This window comes from Marmota monax, unplaced genomic scaffold (genome assembly GCF_021218885.2).
Source record: "Marmota monax isolate L192 unplaced genomic scaffold, Marmota_monax_Labrador192_F-V1.1 WCK01_AAM20220418_F8-fsc00200, whole genome shotgun sequence".
Lineage (NCBI taxonomy): Eukaryota > Metazoa > Chordata > Mammalia > Rodentia > Sciuridae > Marmota > Marmota monax.
The window spans coordinates 604832-622940 of NW_026692549.1; the positions used below are offsets into that span (position 1 = coordinate 604832).

An 18109-nucleotide genomic window follows, 5' to 3' on the forward strand; every position below is an offset into this window, starting at 1 on the left:
CTTCCAGCCTTTGTACAAAGCCCCAAGGTCGCCTCCAGTTTCCGCAGAGCCCTGGCTGCTCCGAGCGGTTGGGTGAGCGGGTTCCCACCGGTCGAGGGCTGTCAGAGGACGCCTCGCCCCTTCTGTGCAATGTGGATGTATAGGGAGTAACCTTTTAACATACAGACGGTCCTCTTCTAAGGCTCACCGTGAAAACTGAATGACAGTGTCAGTGATGCCGAGCGAATATCGCACTTGCTGCCTTGTGACGGTCCCCCGTTTTCCAGGTTTTGTCCTGTGACTGGATAAAAAGGGACACGCGCAGTTTAGAGAAAGGGTTCCAGAGAAGGTCGAGCTGAGCAAGCAGCTTTCCAGCCCCACCACTCCACGAGCAGGCTTCACTCGGCCTTTGTTTTGATAAAGATCTGGGCCTAATCCTGAAGCTCTCTAGCAAGGCCTCGGGTGGTTTTTCTGTGTTCTTGATTAAAGGTGAATCCAGATGTTGTAGAGATAAAGTCAACGGTAGAATGGGGCTGTTTCCTGTCGCTGACGTAACAGAGTATCACTCACTCCTACACTCACCACTGAAGCAGTATGAACTTGTTGTCTTATCATTCTAGAGGCTGGGAGACCTGGAGGCTCTGGGAGCTATTCTGTTTCCTTGCCTGTTACACAGTTTCCAGAGGCTGCCTTAGCTACCTGAATCTTCAAAGTCAGCATTGTCCCATCTCCCGTTTCTCTCTAGTTCCCTCTCCCTGGACCCTTGTGATTACCTGAGTAACCCTTACCTGCAGATCCTTAACTATATCTGCAAAGTCCCTTTCCTCCTGTAGCAGACACAAATTTGGGGGATTAGGACATATGGGGCCATTAATCTGCTTACCATGGTGGTTATCATTCTTTACAAAAAAGTAAGGCTTTTAGTCTTGTAATGTAGTCATTCTTTTTCTCAAATGTAGGTGACCCAAGTAATAACCTTCACACAAAAGAAGGCTTGTTCTGAAGAAAGAGTTGTATATCCACTGGTTTGTAAGCTAACAACTGGTGTTATAATTAAGGGCATGAATTATGTGTGGGCTTAGGCTTGTATGTGGTGCTGAGGATCGAACCCGGGCCGCACACATGCCAGGCATGCGTGCTACCGCTTGAGCCACATCCCCAGCCCCTCCTCACTGCTTTTTAAAGTGCTGATTCACATTAAAAAGAAACAGGGTGTTGGGTCTTTTGCTTCTGTCTTTGAAGAGTGGAGAACATGCTTAGATTAGGAAATAAATAGGCCTCTGGTCAAAATTATAAAGGCTTCAGAGTCTTAGAACTGTGTTACCCAGAGGAAACTAGCTTTTTGTATGTGTGTACATACTGGAAATTGAACCCAGAGACACTGTACCACCAAGCTATATCCCCAGCCCTATTTATTTATTTTTGAGGTTGGGTCTCACTATGTTGCTGAAGCTGGCCTTGAATTTGTGATTCTCTTGCTCTATCCTCCTGAACCACTGTGTCAGTGAAACTAGCTTTTTTGAAAGTTAGAATGCTAATAAACATAAGGATTGCTATATTTCAAAGATTGGTAAACTGAAATTGTACTGGTTCATCCACGTGTCATCACTCTGTGAAGCTAAAGACTGTGAACATTTGGGGACAGGAACAGCTCTGGAATCAGAATGGGTTTGATAGTTCTGGTGGTTGAAAATCTTCATTAGGTACTGTATTTAAGATTTATGATAAAGTCTATATGAAGACTTAAGACTTATTACAAGATCCCAACCAGAGAAAGGTGTGGGAAGTTTGAAGCTGATACATTGTTACTATAGAGCTGAGAAATTAGTTTCCTTGTTAGTGGAGACCATTTCTCTCCCACAGAAAAATAAATCCTCATTTTATCAACATTTGACTGCTGACCTCTAGAGTCAGGTGCCTTACAGGATATGATACCTTTTTAAGGTATAGTTTATTTTGCCACAGCAGGTATTTTTGTGACCCTAGTTCATATCAATTGGCAAATGGTTGGAGGGTATCAGTAAAATTCAGAGATGGTTAATCTGGAATTTTTCCTAGACAAGAGGAATTGCAACAAAAGAGCAGAATTATAATCTTTCATAGGAAAGGGAAAAGCTCTTAGCTGGAGTCTTTTACATATATGTGCCCTGTTGGCTCTGCTTTAAGAGACTTAATATGAGCATCTGGGCTCCCTGTGCAGAGTCTCATCCTGGTCCTTGCTTGATTCTCAGCGAGTGGTGGACTGCTCTTTTCTCCTGTACTTAGAGTCCACTGCATCTTTTTCATCTCAGCAGTCATAAGCCAGCATCTCTACTCTCATTTTTGCATATTTAAAAAGAAACACCTTTTAATGTTGAGATACAATCAGAAATAATAAAAACCAGATTTCTCCACTGGTACTGTTGTACATGAGGAGTTTTGTGTCGTAGCTGGGAATCAACACTGATCCCATCCCCTCAGCCTCACATGCACTCTGATGTATGTGTGTGCACTTGGTTTTATGCAGTTTTGTCATAGGATATCCATGTGGCCACCACCCAGATCAAGCATGGAGCAGTGCGGGAGAGTTCTACATGCTGCCTTTTATGACTGTAGCCATTCTCCCATGCTTGTTGATTGTTAATCTGCTTTCCATTCCTATAATTTTATTTCAAAAGTCCTATATAAGTGGAATAGTGAAGTTTGTGATTGGGGGTTTGGCTTTTAATCATGCAGTATAATTCTCTTGCAATCCATCCAAATTGTGCGAATCCATTTGTTGCTGAGTGTATTTGTATATGGATAAACCACAGTTGACAACTTGCCTGTGGAGGAATATCTGGGTCATTTGTCGGTTTTGGCTATTATGTGGACATTCACATACACTGTTTTTGTATGAACATTGGTTTTCATTTCTCTTGGATAAGGAATACAGTGCTGGTTTTTATGTATTTATAGTATCACATAAGATAGAGCATCCAGCTGTGATTGCTGTTTTGATTAGTGTTCTCTTTCCAAAGTCAGACAGGTTTAGAGGAGGCTGCTGTTGTCCTGCTTCTCCCTTGGTGAGCCTTTCGAGCAGTCTTGGCACATACTGTGCCAATCAGAAGCACTTAGCTCAGTGGGTTGAGGATTGTGGGGTGGGTAGTGTCATAAGTGGTGAGACCTGGATTCTCTTCTTTCATTCAGCGATGATGGCCCCACTTCCTCAGTCTCTGCGCTTAAGCGCCTGGAGCGGAGCCAGTGGACAGATAAGATGGACTTGCGATTTGGTTTTGAGAGGTTGAAGGAGCCTGGTGAGAAGACCGGCTGGCTCATCAACATGCACCCTGTGAGCACCTGTATTTTCCTCAGCCTGTCCTCCCCAGGCAGGTGGCTGCATCTTTTCATGTAGTGTGACCCTTACCCAAAGAGTGGGCAGCTCTGGGGGCCTGTCTGTTGTGTCTGACACAGGCGGGAGAGCTGGTTCCTGGCCCGCCTTCTCTGCTCCCAACATCATCACGGGCTTTGAGAGGCCCCTGAGAAGAATAAAGCAGGGGCACCCTGTCTGCCATGGGAATGAAGCTTTTAAGAACAATGAAGAAGAGACTCAGAGAGATCCCCATTTGGGAGCTGCTATGATGCAGTGCTTGTGAACCAGCTTGGTGGTGGTTTTGCAGGGTAGAATAAAGAGCCGGGTATGATGATTTGTTCTGCTTTCCCAGAAGGGCTTTAGGCTGTGCAGAGGATAATCTGCCCATGTTGACCTGGTTCTTTTGCAGACTGAGGTCTTAGATGAAGATAGACGCTTAGTCAGTGCAGTGGATTACTACTTTATTCAAGATGATGGAAGCAGATTTAAGGTAAGCTTCTGTCCCCAAGAAACCAAAACCCACCTGTGAGGAGCCGTTGTCCAAAATGACAGTGTTTATTTAGTGCTGCAGCTATTGGGGAAGGAATGGGAGGCTTCTAGGGTGCAGCTGCCTACAGCCTGTCAGGAACATGGTCACTGGGAGCCACTTCAGTCACAATTAAGATGTCCAGGGAGAAGTTAGCTCAGGAAGTGACAGTGTTGTATTTCTTAGGTTCTTGCCCCTGAGACACATGCAGATCTGAATTTCCTATATGCTCTCCCTCCTAAGGGTTGTCAAAGTTCTGATGCCTTGAATTCAGATTGCTTCACTTTGTCTCCCTTTTTTCTTGCTCATTGCCTTTGGGTGGATTGGTGACTCCTGCAGGTGGCCTTACCTTATAAGCCATATTTCTACATTGCAACCAGAAAGGTAAGTCTGTTCTTGGAGTCAGGTCAGACAATGCGCCTTCCTGTGGTTGGCTTCAGAGCTGGGAAACAGATAAGGAAGAAACAGACCTTACTGATGGAAAGTCCTTTCATTCGGATCCTGATTTAGGGCTGTGAACGAGAAGTTTCATCTTTTCTCTCCAAGAAGTTTCAGGGTAAAATTGCAAAAGTAGAGACTGTCCCCAAAGAGGACCTGGACTTGGTGAGTACCACCCAGACCCTTCCAGGGACAGAGAGGCTGGGTCCAGTCAGTATCAGGCAAGACTGAAAAAGTAGAAAGGCAGATCGTCATTGGGTTTTGTGTAGGGCAGAGGATGGAGGATGGGGCTGTTCCGAATGCTCTCCAGGAGGCTGGTACCCCACGGCGGGGACGGGTGCTTTGCACCCAGTCTGATTCATGTGTGCATCTGTGCTGCTTTACCCCCATCCACTCAGCAATGATGTCTTGTTTCTCTTGAACTCATAAGGTGGTCTCTTCACTTTATAGCCAAATCACTTGGTGGGTTTGAAGCGAAATTACATCAAGCTGTCCTTCCACACTGTGGAGGACCTTGTCAAAGTGAGGAAAGAAATCTCCCCTGCTGTGAAGAAGAATCGGGAGCAGGACCGTGCCAGTGATGCATACACAGCCATGCTCTCCAGGTAAACAAGAGGAAGTTTACCTGGAGAGCACCAGCAGGTCCAGGGTGACAAGATGGACCAAGATGGGGATTTCTCAGTAGTCACCTCACTGCCAAGCTCTGCTCAATGTAGAAACTCTTGAGCACTGAGAGGCGCTCTGTTTTAGTTAAACAAGCCACAGCTTCCCATGTCATTTTTTTACATCTTAGCTGTCTCCCCCCCACTGTTAATGCTGGGGATAGAACCCAGGGACCTCATGTTCTAGTGCTCTGAACTACATTTCCAACCCTTTTTGCTTTTTATTTGAGTCGAGGTCTTGCTAAGTTGCCCAAGCTGACCTCATATTTGTGATCCTCCTTCCCCAACCTCCTGAGTACCTGGGAGCACAGGCATGTGCAGCTGCACCCAAGTATGGCTCTCTGTTCTTATAAGAGGGGTGGGCTTGTGGCTCTACAGTTGAGTTGCTTTAACACTGGACATTTGGAGAGGCCCCTCATCTAGCACCTTGACACAGCCCATCCATAGCTTGTATTGAGTGCTGAGATTTGTAGAACATGTCTTCCCCAGAGATCCTTAGGTTTTACACAGAGATTTTAACTAAAGAATACCAAATGCTGTTCATCGTATGTTTAGATGTCAACAAGGAAGTAAGAGTTTAAGGAGAGAATACATTGGGTAGTTAAGTTTAGGTGTCTTTAGAACTGATTGTACCCTCTGATAAAATTCAGTTTGGCCCTCTGAACACTTCTGCAGTCCATCCCCTCACCTCCCCTTCCCAGTGATGCCACAAATTACTTTTCAGAATATTGCAAGTGTAAGTAGAGGCCTCAGCCATCTCTCAGATGCTTTTTTTTTTTTTGTACTGGGTATTGAACCCCAGGATGCTTTGTCAGAGAACTACATCCCCAGCCCCTTTTGGTTTTTATTTTGAGATAGGGTCTCACTAAGTTGCCGAGGCTGGCCTTGAGCCTGTGGTCCTCCTGCCTCAGCCTCCCAAGTCGCTGGGATTACAGTCATGCGCCATGGCACCCAGCCTCTGAGGTTCATTTTTTCTCTTATTAGTCCATTCAGTATTTGAGCTTAGTGGGCTAATAGTGAAGCAAACGTTCTAGTGTCAGATCTCTGGCTTGGATAGAAGATCAGCTGTCAAACAAAGTTAACATTTACTATCACGTTACTGTGTAATGAGCCAAGGGCTGCACAATTATTACCTCATGTGGTACTTACCACTCCCCTGTGGGGTGGGCTGGTTGTAGTCTTCCTCATTTTCACAACGAGGAAGCAACCCCTCTGTAAGGGTGGGCCACGTCTATCTACACAGTGGAGACCATATGTAGGTCTGTGAATTCGGGGTCTGATCTCAGCCCTGCGTGGTGCAACCTCCACAGTAGCAGAGAGGACGTGGTAGGGTCTGGCCAAACTTGGGTGCTCTCCTGATCTGTAGCACTTGAATGTAGCTTATGTAAAATGCACACACCTCAAGTGTGTACTGAACTGAATTTTTCGTATGGCCAGTTGCACAGGAAGTTGATTCCCAAGGCTACTGCTCAAGGGACTTCTCTAGTCATTGCAATCATCTCAGTTTACCCTTTGTGCTAGCTAGGTGTGGACTCTGGTCTTCACCTCCTCCAGCCCCTATCAGGGTGTAATTGAGTTAGTGGTTCTCTCTGCTTATTTCCTAGCGTTCTGCAAGGGGGCAGTGTAATTACTGATGAAGAGGAAACCTCTAAGAAAGTAGCTGACCAGCTGGATAACATAGTGGACATGCGCGAGTATGACGTCCCCTACCACATCCGCCTCTCCATCGACCTTAAGATCCATGTGGTGAGAGTCTGGCAGGCTGCTTCTTGAGTGAGGTTCCTACTGGTGTTAGGGATAAGTCTGTGGAGAGGTAGACTTCTCAGGATGCAGGGCCCCATGAATTCCCTGTGCACTCTGCAGGCTCATTGGTACAACATCAGATATCGGGGAAATGCTTTTCCAGTGGACATTACCCGCCGGGATGACCTTGTTGAGCGACCTGTAAGTACTGCTTGGATTTCCTCAGTCCTGAAACTTCACCTTGTTTTCTGAAGGGATAGATTCAGTGCTAAAAGGTGAATTTGATTCATAGGTTTGCTTGCTTTTTCCTCAAATGTTTTCTAAACAGTATCATGGAGTGAGAATTCTTCCTATCAGCGTCTGACCGGAGAGTATAACTTCATGGTCTGGCATGGATGTAGAGCTAGACTGGGTTTGGACCTCAGGGGGAAGACGGTGACTCTGGGTAGCTAACGGTGAAGTCACTGAGGACAAATGGGTTATGACAGGAAGACTTTGGTTCAGGCCTCGCTTGCTGGTTTGGGGAAATCTTAGTGTTCAGTTTTCTCAAATCCCAAAAGAAGAGGTCAGCCTTGCCATGGTCGCTTGGCAGGGTTGCCCTGAAGGTCACGTTGGGGCAGTGGTTTTAAAGAGCATGGAGCTTGGGTAGTGTGTACCAACCTCACCGCAGCTCCAGCCTTACCTGTGTACTTCAGCTGCGCACCGTGGTGAGCCTCTTGGCTCTCTAGCAGCCTTTAGCTCTTTCCTGGAGCAAGCAGAGGTGGAGCAGGCTAGGCTGGTGGTGGATGTCCAGATCTTGTCTGACTTTGTTGCTGACTTCATGCTGCATTTTCTCCCTCCAGGACCCTGTGGTGTTGGCATTTGACATTGAGACCACCAAACTGCCCCTCAAATTTCCTGATGCTGAAACAGACCAGATTATGATGATTTCTTACATGATTGATGGCCAGGTGAGCAGATGGCTTTTGGGAGGTAAGCTCCCTGGCAGGACTGTGTGTGATCACCTGCGGCTGGGAGTTGCTGAGTGAGTGAGGGGGTAGAGTCCAGAAATGTGCACAGCCCTCCCTCCTGGTGGAGACCTGGGTACGTGGCTCTCTTCTTGGGAGCTTGCTGTGGAGCCCGCGTGATGAGGCTGCGGGCAGTGCTGGAGATGTCTTAGCCTTGCTGTCTCTGACTCCTGCTGCCTGCTGTGAACTTGGCCAGGGCTACCTCATCACCAACAGGGAGATCGTTTCTGAAGATATTGAAGATTTTGAGTTCACCCCCAAACCAGAATATGAAGGGCCCTTCTGTGTCTTCAATGAACCTGATGAGGTAAAGAGCCCTCACATGGAGGAGACTGCCCTGTATTTGGGGATAAGACATGAATCTTTGTGCTGATCCTTATGAAGCCTCGGGCATTCCTGGAATCAGGGCGGGGATGCCAGCTTCCTTTTCAGGGCCAGTCCTTATCCATGGTCAAGACTGGGGTGGTGTGGGCCCAGTGCTGGACTGTGGGGAGGTGTTTGGAAGTTAATGGAAGCAGATAAAAGCAGTGCTCTGACCTCTCTGCTTTGTCGAACTCAGGTCCATCTGATCCAGCGATGGTTTGAGCATATCCAGGAGACTAAACCCACCATCATGGTCACTTACAACGGGGACTTTTTTGACTGGTGAGCCTAACGTCCCATTTATGGGTAACTGATAAGTGTTGGGGAGAAGGAGAGAGAAGTAGGAACTCAGCCTGATGGAGAAGAACTTCTGTGAAGAGTTCCTGGTTTGCTCTGGAGTCTCCTGGGAGCAGTCTTCCCTGTGCCTGAGGAGAAACGGAGGAAGGAGGACTAGAGACTCACCTCTTCCTGTTGCTCCTCTGTCCTGTACCTAGGCCGTTCGTGGAGGCCAGAGCAGCGGCCCATGGCCTGAGCATGTACCAGGAGATCGGCTTCCAGAAGGATAGCCAGGGGGAGTACAAGGCACCACAGTGCATCCACATGGACTGCCTCAGGTAGAGCCCATGCACGGCTGGCCGCTTCTCACCAGCCTGGTGGATGAGGGCCACCGGTCACCTGAGGGCACCACTGTTGCAGCTCTGCGGAGCCCTCGCACGCGCAGTCTGACATTGCTGATGCTCCATTTAGTCAGCAACACACTGAACGTGGGCCTGTGGGGAAGTCAGACCAGAAGGAAGTGCTGGCAGTGTGGCTCAGTGTGGCTGTGCAGCAGCCAGGCCCAGGGTGGCATGAGAACGCTGGGTCAGTTGGCCCCCAGCACGTCTGCTTGGAGGAGGTGTTGGCTAGAGAGGTGGCTTCTGTGCTGGTGGGGAGGTGTGTCCTTCTCAGCCATTGTGTATGCTTCATGTTAGGTGCCGCACTTGGGGTGGGGGAAGGCCAGGAGGCGGAGCTGGTTCACAGTGTGGCAGGGGTAAAGAGAGGCAGAGCTCCATCTGCTACTGCAGATGTGGGCCTCAGTGGGGGGTGGGTGCCTGGCAGTCTGCTGTCAGTCAAGCCTGGGATGAGGGCAGAGAGCAATTACAGATGAAAGGTATTTCTGCTGTTATCCTTGTACTAGTCTGAAAGCCCCTCCCACCTGGAGAATCCTGGAGACTGTTGACCTTGGTGACATGGAGCCTAGGGTTGGTTGGGGCTTTTGTCCTGGATTAGGAGTCTGGCATGTAGGTCTTGGTAAAAGCCCTGATAGTCAATGAACTCAAGATGAGAAATAAGAGAGTTTGCACGGAGGGAGGGGACGACACCTGGCACAGAGGCCACAAGAGGTGGAAACAGTGCTGTTCCCAGGGAAGGTGTTGGTGTGAGCCTGCAGGCTGGCGGGGGGGGGGGGGGGAGGTGGAGCTGCATTCCCAGTGTGGGGCAGGGATGGTCCTATTTCATGCTTGGGGATCTTGTAAGAGAAGGAAGAAACACCCCATATGGTTTGGAGAACAAGGCTGGAGGTGGCAGAGGGGAGGTCTGGGGAGTGGCCTGAGGATTCTTGCCAACTTGCCTTTTCATTTCTCTATTGAAAGGCTGAGTACTTTGCTGAGGGTGGGATGTGAGGTCAGGGGCCCCAGGGAAGCCCTGCATTGCCTTCTGTTTTGTATTTTGTGAGGTTAGCTCCAGGTGGAGGGTTTTGAGGGGCCTGTACTGTGGGGTCTTAGCGTCAGGCTTAGATGTACTCTTATGTTCACAGAATTGTATTTGGCATCTATTTTCCTCTTCCCAGGTGGGTAAAAAGGGACAGCTACCTTCCCGTGGGCAGTCATAACCTGAAGGCAGCCGCCAAGGCTAAGCTTGGCTACGACCCTGTGGAATTAGATCCTGAGGACATGTGCCGGATGGCCACCGAGCAGCCCCAGGTACATGAGCCATGTCCCAGCTCTCCTTGCAGCTGTGAGGTCACCCCTGTTCCCACCAGAGAAGCCACATCCCCGGGCCATGGTGCTGGCTATCTACGCTGGCTGCATTTGGCCCAGTGGGGTACTCTTCCTCTGGGAGGCGACTGTTCTAAGCTTTGCCTGCTAAGCCTGCTACCTTTCCCTGGCCTTTGAGTTGTGATGGCCCTGCCCTCTGTTGCTCCCTCCACAGACTCTGGCTACATACTCTGTGTCGGATGCTGTTGCCACTTACTACCTGTACATGAAGTATGTCCATCCCTTCATATTTGCCCTGTGCACCATTATCCCCATGGAGCCTGATGAGGTCAGTGTCCCTCTACTTCCCTGCCGTCTTCTGAATGCACTGGTGCCTCCCAAATGTGCTGGTCTTACCAGGCTGTGGGGGAAGGCAGCAGCAGGATTTTGGTGTGTGAGGCCACACCTGGGGCTCCATGTGGAATAATCGTGGAGGCCTTCTCTTTTTTCCTGTGGCAGTCACTTTCTGAGGTCTTCCTGTGGGTCCTGGACTTTCCCTGGGCTGCAGAGCCTTTGGCAGGCTCTAGGGGTACACAGCTGGACATGGTATCTCCTGCAGGTGCTGCGGAAGGGCTCGGGCACACTGTGTGAGGCCTTGCTGATGGTACAGGCTTTCCACGCCAACATCATCTTCCCCAACAAGCAAGAGCAGGAGTTCAACAAGCTGACAGACGATGGCCACGTGTTGGATGCTGAGACCTATGTGGGGGGCCACGTGGAGGCACTGGAGTCGGGCGTCTTCCGCAGTGACATCCCCTGCCGGTTTAAGATGGTGTGCCTCCTGCCTGGGAAGCCACAGCTAAAGCGGAGTCCCTTCTCCCTGCTCTCCCGAGTTGGCCCCTCTTGCCGGTGGTTCCTCTGGCCCAGCTCTCTGCCAGGGCAGGCCTCACATGGTGTGCTTTGGGAGCACTCTTGCCGCACTTCCTGCCACGTGCATGGTGCACAGTGGGGCTCTGTGTTTGGTTGCATGTCACACCTGTGGCATAGGTAAGGTGCATTGTCCCTGTGACCCGGGTTTTCTCATATTCCTTGCTCTAGAATCCTGCTGCGTTTGACTTCCTGCTGCAGCGGGTGGAGAAGACCATGCGCCATGCCCTTGAGGAAGAGGAGAAGGTGCCTGTGGAGCAAGCCATCAACTTTCAAGAGGTAGCTGTCCAGAGTGGGGTGTTCTGTGTCTGGCTCTGCCCTTCCATCAGTGCTTAAGCATCTGGGCCCTAAGTGTTGTCTGTTGTGGTCACTCTGCTTTTTTGTCCAGTTTCACCTTGGACACCAGCATCCCTTCATTTCCCTTTCTCTGCAGGTGTGTGATCAGATAAAGACCAAGCTCATCTCTCTGAAAGATGTTCCCAACCGAATCGAATGTCCCCTTATCTACCACCTGGATGTGGGGGCCATGTACCCCAATATCATCCTGACAAACCGCCTGCAGGTGAGCCCTCGATTCCCACATTAGAACTAGAGCTGTCTCCGCAGACCTTAATGCTTTCTGTCTCCTGCAGCCCTCTGCCATGGTAGACGAGGCCACCTGTGCTGCATGTGACTTCAACAAGCCTGGAGCAAACTGCCAGAGGAAGATGGCCTGGCAGTGGAGGGGCGAGTTCAGTGAGTGTGGGCCCCGGAGGTTGCTTGGCATGGCGGGCGGGACCCACATTCTGGTCTTGTTGGAACTCCTCCCGTCTTCTTCCCAGTGCCAGCCAGTCGCAGTGAATACCATCGAATCCAGCACCAGCTGGAGTCAGAAAAGTTCCCCCCCTTGTTTCCCGAGGGGCCGGTGCGGGCCTTTCACGAGCTGTCCCGGGAGGAGCAGGCCAAATACGAGAAGCGGAGGCTGGCAGGTGAGTGCCCAGGATGCTGCAGCTTTGCACACTAGCTCTGCTCTGGCCAGCATGTGGCAGCCTGTGGGCAGCAGAGCTCTCAGGTCACTGTACATGGTGTTTTTTCTGTGGTCTTGGTTTCTTTTGTACCCAGAGCCTGTTCTTTTTTGCTGTGATAAACCAGTGGTTCATAAACCAGTGGGTTTTCTGTTCCTTCATGTTAATGTAGAAAACGGGGCTCCTGGGCATCCCTGTGTCTCAGTTCGCTTTTTCGCGTCTGGAAGTCTCACATGCCTGCCCCCACCACTCTCCATGATGCTTAGATTACTGCCGGAAAGCCTACAAGAAGCTCCATGTCACCAAGGTGGAGGAGCGCCTCACCACCATCTGCCAGCGGGAGAACTCCTTCTACGTGGACACGGTGCGCGCCTTCCGAGACAGGCGCTACGAGTTCAAAGGGCTGCACAAGGTGGGCATTGCTGAGGAAGAGCCAAGCTTGGCTTCCTGGGGCCTTTGCTTGGGCCCGTGTGGACATTCATGGTCCTCAGTGTGCAGGTGCTAGTGTGGATCCCCTGAGCTGGCAGACGCATCTGCACAACATGCACAGTGTCTGTGGGTGAAGAACACGCAGCCCTTCATCCACCCTGGCCTGGGACCCCAGAAGGATTCTGAACAATCGTTTCTCAGCTAATTATTTAGAATTTAGAGCAGCAGCCTGCAGACTCCGGCTAGGCCAGCTCTTCTGAGAGTCTCGCTGGCACCAGTTGGCTTGCAGGTTTCTGGCTGTTCTCCCACTACTGGGGAGGTGAGTGGAGCAGCTGCATGGCGCTTTGCTTGGCTGACCTCTGGTAGGGAAACTAGGGCTCATCCCATGAGAACAAGGATGATATGTAACACTGCCTCCGTTGTAATGGGAGGCTGTAGTTTTGTGTCGCACCACATCAAGTGATTTCTGCTGGGAGGCTTCCCCTCGCTGCTAGACCTGGAAGGCCCTTGCTGCGTGTCCCATCATTTCAGCACCACCAGTGTGTGGGTGGCGCTCATCCTCACTTTATTACCATCACCTTTAACTCTTGATGGTGGTGATGTGGGTATGCGTGGAACTGAAGGCTCAGGTGCTGCTCGGTGGTGCACACACTGCCTGCTGTTTTGCACCGTCAGCCCCCTGCTTCTGCAGAGCTGTTACCTCTTCCAAGACTGAGCCCTGTGTCCAGCCCCAGCCCAGCCCTGTCGGCCACTGCCTGTCTGAAGGCAAGCTCGGTGCCTTACGCAGGAGAACCCTGCGGTGTGTGTCTTCAGCTGGTTCCTTGACTTAGTGCAGCATGCAGCACTTGTCCCTGGCATTCCTTCAAGTGTTCCATTGTGAACAGAATTCAGCATGTGTTGTCTTGCCTTTGTCCACTGATGGGTCGTGGTTACCTCCACCTTTTGGCTATTATGCATCATCCTGTGGATGTGGAAATACAAATATCTCTTCAGATTCCTGCTTTAAAATTTTTAAAAAATTCTTTTGGATAGATACCTGGCAGTAGAATTGCTGGAGCTTATGGTAATTCTGAGCTTAACTTTTTAAGGAACTGCCCTTCCCCCTCACTTTATTTTAGTGATGCGGTTACTTGTTCATCTGTCTTTCCTCCCTCATCAGATAGGCCCTGAAAGTGAAGTGACTTTACCTGGCTTCTTCAGAATCTAACGGGATTCCTGGCATATAGTAGGCACTCGTAAATATCTTATTGTTTTCCTCATATTTATTTATAAGTGGATATCTTTATTTTATTTTTATTTGGTGTCATGCATGCTAGGCAAGTGCTCTACCTCGAGCCACAACCCCAGCCCTTCTCTGCATTTCTGTATCGATAGCTTTTACCAGAATCCACTGAGCTGTTTCCTTCACCCTGACTAGAAGCAGGCACACCTGACTTCTAGTCACGAGACACAAAGCCGGCCAGACAGGCCCAGGCCTCAGACACCCCACAGCAGGGCTAGCCAAGACTCCACTGAGCCATGACCTCCCAGCTCAGCCCTCTCCTTCCACCATAGCAGCTCCGCCTCCTGGACTCACATTGGGAGGGATAGAAGGCATGACCTGCCCACATGAGCATCCTCCTATCCCACTGGGCCCTGGCTCCAGCCCCCTCGCCTGGGGGCCTTATACCCCTGGCCAAGCATGTGTGATCCAAAGACTTTTGGTCTCATGTAAACTCTGTGGAGTCTCGATTGCCTAAGACTTTATTAAGTTCCTGGAACATCTCGACGGGGGAGCAGGGGTCTGCTGGGACCAGGAGGGTGCTGTGTGTTGGGCTGTGGCTGTAGTGTCTCTGTGGTACAGCGTGGTAGGAGGGCCAGTGGGCATTGGTGAAAGTGAGCTGGATCTGCCATCACCTGAACCCACCGCAGCACCTCTGACAGAGTGTGCTCACCCTCTTTTGTAGAGTTGTGTGGTTTTGATAAATGCATTTGGTTGTCTCTCAGTACCAGACATCATTGGGAACACTGGGAACACTGCACGCTCCTTGCTTGGCTTTGCAGCATCTATTGGCCAACGCTTGCCGTATCTTATGAGCAGTCAGGGACCTAAGCACTGTCACGGCGGGGTGGCTGTAGCGGTTGTGCCGGCTGTCTGCCTGGCACGGGTTCCTGTTTTTATGATTGTACACTGTAACTCACTTGTCAAACACGCTGAGCAAGGGCAGCGGGACTTGGCCTGGGAGCCCCAAAGAGACCCATCAGTGGTCATCAGCTCATTTTCATGTGGTTCTGCTAGGGGTCGCAACGACCTCAGGTCTAAGGTGTGCGGGTGGATCATTGCTGTAGCGGGTGTTTGCTCCAAGTCTGGTCCCATGGGGGAGAATGTGCTGTGTTCCCTGGTGCTTGGAACATTTGCCTCCCGATGGTCCACATAGTAGGGATGTGCTGGAGATGGCTGGGCGAAGTTGAATGTGGATTTTGGCAAGTGTCCACCTTGTTAGATGTCTTGGTCACAGCGGAAGTGTCGTGGTGAAGGAGGAGAAGGCCCATGGGTTGTAACCTCGGCAGTTTTTGAGTGGGTCTGCTCAGACACTCTTGGGGCATGGGATGGATGGAAGGCGATATAAATTCTGGGCTGTTGACCTTGTGAACTGTGAAATGGGAAAACTAGGCAGCACTTATGGCTTGCATGTTGCAGGTGTGGAAAAAGAAGCTCTCTGCAGCCATGGAGGCGGGTGATGCAGCCGAGGTGAAGCGCTGCAGGAACATGGAGGTCCTGTATGACTCGCTGCAGCTGGCTCACAAGTGCATTCTCAACTCCTTCTATGGCTACGTCATGCGCAAGGGGTATGGGCTGCATCGGGTGCTCAGGGACAAGTACATGGGCAGAGTGTCCTAATGTCCGGAGAGATGGGGGGATAGCTCATTGATTTCTGGAGACGTGGACTCAGGGTGGGCCTGGGAGGCCACAGAGAGTTGGGCTGTGCTGGCTGGAGGCGATACAGGCTGCTGGACCCCTGGTCTGAACACTGTGGACTACAATGGCACCTCATTGATTTCAGCATACTGTGCCACTTGGTGTCATCCCCTGGGAGTATGGAAAGGGCCTGGGTGCTTGCCAAACAGCACCAATGCATTGAAGGGTGGACAAGGCATGGACCAACAATGGCCATGGAGCTGGCTGAGGGGCCAGGATCTTAAAGCTACAGTGGACACTGTTTCCAGGGGGAGTAGGAAGCAGGTTCAGGTGATGGTGGGCAGTGAGGCCTGAGCTATGTTTCTTAGACAGGAATGGTCAGGGCCTCAGGAACAGCAGACAAGACAGGCCTCTCGATCGGGGGTGTGGTTGCCTGAGCTTGATCCAGGGCTGTCTGTTGTTCCTTGTTATGAAGCTGAGATTATTAGGGCTCTCTGGGAGGACCGCCACAGAACTAACACCCCACTGTTGAGTCCTGGTTGTGTTGGGTCAACGTTTTAGGGACATTGTGTGGGTCACCAGAAATAGGTGCTGTCTGCAGCTCTGGATAAAGGTGGGAGTCTGGCCCCTGTCATCAATTTTGAGGGAAGGATATATTTACTTGTTGTTGCTTTTGGAGGGAGTGACATGTTTAATGCCACTGGGGCAGAGGGGGTGGAGAGACTGAGACACGAGGTGGAGGACTGGCCCAAGCAGGTAGTGTGGTGGGCTAGCTTAAGGCTGAGGGCCATCTCCCAGGCAAGCGCTTGAAGTCCTCTTAGAGGCCAGAGGTGGAAGGGGAGTATAGAGGGCATTAGCTGGGTCTAGGAAGGGACTGCATCCTGCCAAACTGAGCTGGTGCCAAGGCTGTACACTGCACCCTTCCGGAACTTTGCTGAGCCACACTTTGCTTCCTGAAGTAGGGACAGAAGTGTCCTTGGGGCAGAGCCAAATCCTACCTTGGTTTTGTCCTGTTTCAAGCTTGTGTGGCTGCTGCCATTGTCCCTCCGGGGGTCCTACCTTCCCTCCCCCAGTCCCTGTGGTGGGACTCCCACAGCCCATCCATTGCAGGCCAACTGTCTTCCCCAGGGCACGCTGGTACTCCATGGAGATGGCTGGCATTGTCTGCTTTACGGGGGCCAACATCATCACCCAGGCCCGAGAACTGATAGAACAGATCGGGTGAGTGGGCTTAGGTCCTCAGCCAGGGCTCACACAGCAGGGTAGGGGCCTTGGGAGGATTGATAACTAGAAGATCTCTCACTGGGAAGATGGCTGGGTTTGCTGTCATTGTGTTTGCGGGATCTGACACTTGGTTCTCTCGTATATGGGACCACCATCTCGTATCCGTGAGGCCTTAGTCCTCTCTGTCCCTAAAGGAGGCCCTTGGAACTGGACACAGATGGAATATGGTGCGTCCTGCCCAATAGCTTCCCAGAAAATTTTGTCATCAAGACTACCAATGCAAAGAAACCCAAGGTGACCATCTCTTACCCTGGGGCCATGTTGAACATCATGGTCAAGGTGAGTTTGGGTTGCAACAGGAGGGACATCTCATCCTGACTGCTGGCCTGGCCCCAGCATGGACACGGGCAGCCCTCAGGGAGGGTGATTTCCCTGGTTCTTTGCAAGACCCTCAGCTCACCTGCTCATCCTCCTGATACAAACACACTTCCTCACCTCCTCAAGTCTTTTCTGGCCTTAGGGTCTGTGGTCAGTCTGCAGAAGTCACCAAGTGAGTTCTTTCTCCTGCAGCACAGTACCCACACTATTTTAGATCTTTTTTTTTTTTTTTTTTTTTTTTAATTTAAACTTACAGAAAACTAAAAAAGTAGTACAAAGAATTCCATGTACACTCTAACCTGCTTTCCCTGCATTAACATCTACATAAGCCACAGCACAGTCATTCAAGATGAAGGAACACCTATTGGTGCACCCTGTAACTAAACCAGACTTCACTGGGATCTCCTGCTTCTCTTGCTTCTGCCCTTCCTCTGTCCCGAGCCCATATTGTATCCCCTCCAGCCTGGGGCTATGCCTTGGTCTCCTAGCCAGCTGTTTTGTTGCCTGAGCTTGATCCAGGGCTGTCTGTTGTTCCTTGTTATGAAGCTGAGATTATTAGGGCTCTCTGGGAGGACCACCACAGAACTAACACCCCACTGTTGAGTCCTGGTTGTGTTGGGTCAACGTTTTAGGGACATTGTGTGGGTCACCAGAAATAGGTGCTGTCTGCATCTGCCATACCTCTCTACTCTGAGGTTCCTTCTCTCTGCTGCATGTGCCATTCTTAGTAATGACACCCAAAGAAAGGGTCAGTCCCCTTCCTGGAGGAGCACAGAACCTGGGCAAATTTGGAGCCACCACAGTGGTTAAGGAGGGTTATAGAGGAGAGAATTAGAGACTTTGCCCTGTTGCTCTGTAAGCTTCAGCATGCTAACCCGGATCTCCCTTGTCTCCATGTGGGTTTCCTATGGTGGGCTTTCCCCATTTCTTCCACTTACATTAACTGAAATTCTGTAGGAGCTGTCAGCCTTCTCCCATTTATTCCCTTGTTTATCTGTTGGCTTATTTATTTGCATCAGCAGGGTGGTGGGTGTTGTCATGTGAGGTTATGGTGCCATCTGACCCATGCGTGTTGGTTATCAGATCCCCCTGTTGGCCTGGGGCTCCCTCACCTCTGCCATGTGCTCTCGGGCATGCCCTCTTTGTGGTTTTTGGCTTTTGTTTTTGGAGTACTTATTCCTGGTATGAGACCATCCAGCCTTGGCTGTGTTCTCCCTAGAGTCAGGCAGTTCTCCACAGAGCCC

At 50.5% G+C, this 18109-nt stretch overlaps 1 protein-coding gene across 1 annotated transcript in view; it reads left to right on the forward strand.

The window, feature by feature from the left end:
• Pole (DNA polymerase epsilon, catalytic subunit) overlaps nt 1-18109 on the forward strand; it is a 46300-nt gene that overhangs the window by 417 nt on the left and 27774 nt on the right. Inside the window, exons 2-23 of the mRNA XM_046445909.2 lie at nt 3148-3289; nt 3720-3800; nt 4176-4220; nt 4347-4439; nt 4725-4879; nt 6541-6682; nt 6800-6880; nt 7522-7629; nt 7883-7993; nt 8246-8331; nt 8544-8663; nt 9878-10010; nt 10240-10353; nt 10624-10836; nt 11103-11210; nt 11365-11493; nt 11564-11666; nt 11753-11899; nt 12202-12347; nt 15045-15193; nt 16392-16484; nt 16682-16826. Coding sequence (XP_046301865.1) covers nt 3148-3289; nt 3720-3800; nt 4176-4220; nt 4347-4439; nt 4725-4879; nt 6541-6682; nt 6800-6880; nt 7522-7629; nt 7883-7993; nt 8246-8331; nt 8544-8663; nt 9878-10010; nt 10240-10353; nt 10624-10836; nt 11103-11210; nt 11365-11493; nt 11564-11666; nt 11753-11899; nt 12202-12347; nt 15045-15193; nt 16392-16484; nt 16682-16826 — 2644 coding nt within the window. The remainder of the gene's footprint in view (nt 1-3147; nt 3290-3719; nt 3801-4175; nt 4221-4346; nt 4440-4724; nt 4880-6540; nt 6683-6799; nt 6881-7521; nt 7630-7882; nt 7994-8245; nt 8332-8543; nt 8664-9877; nt 10011-10239; nt 10354-10623; nt 10837-11102; nt 11211-11364; nt 11494-11563; nt 11667-11752; nt 11900-12201; nt 12348-15044; nt 15194-16391; nt 16485-16681; nt 16827-18109) is intronic.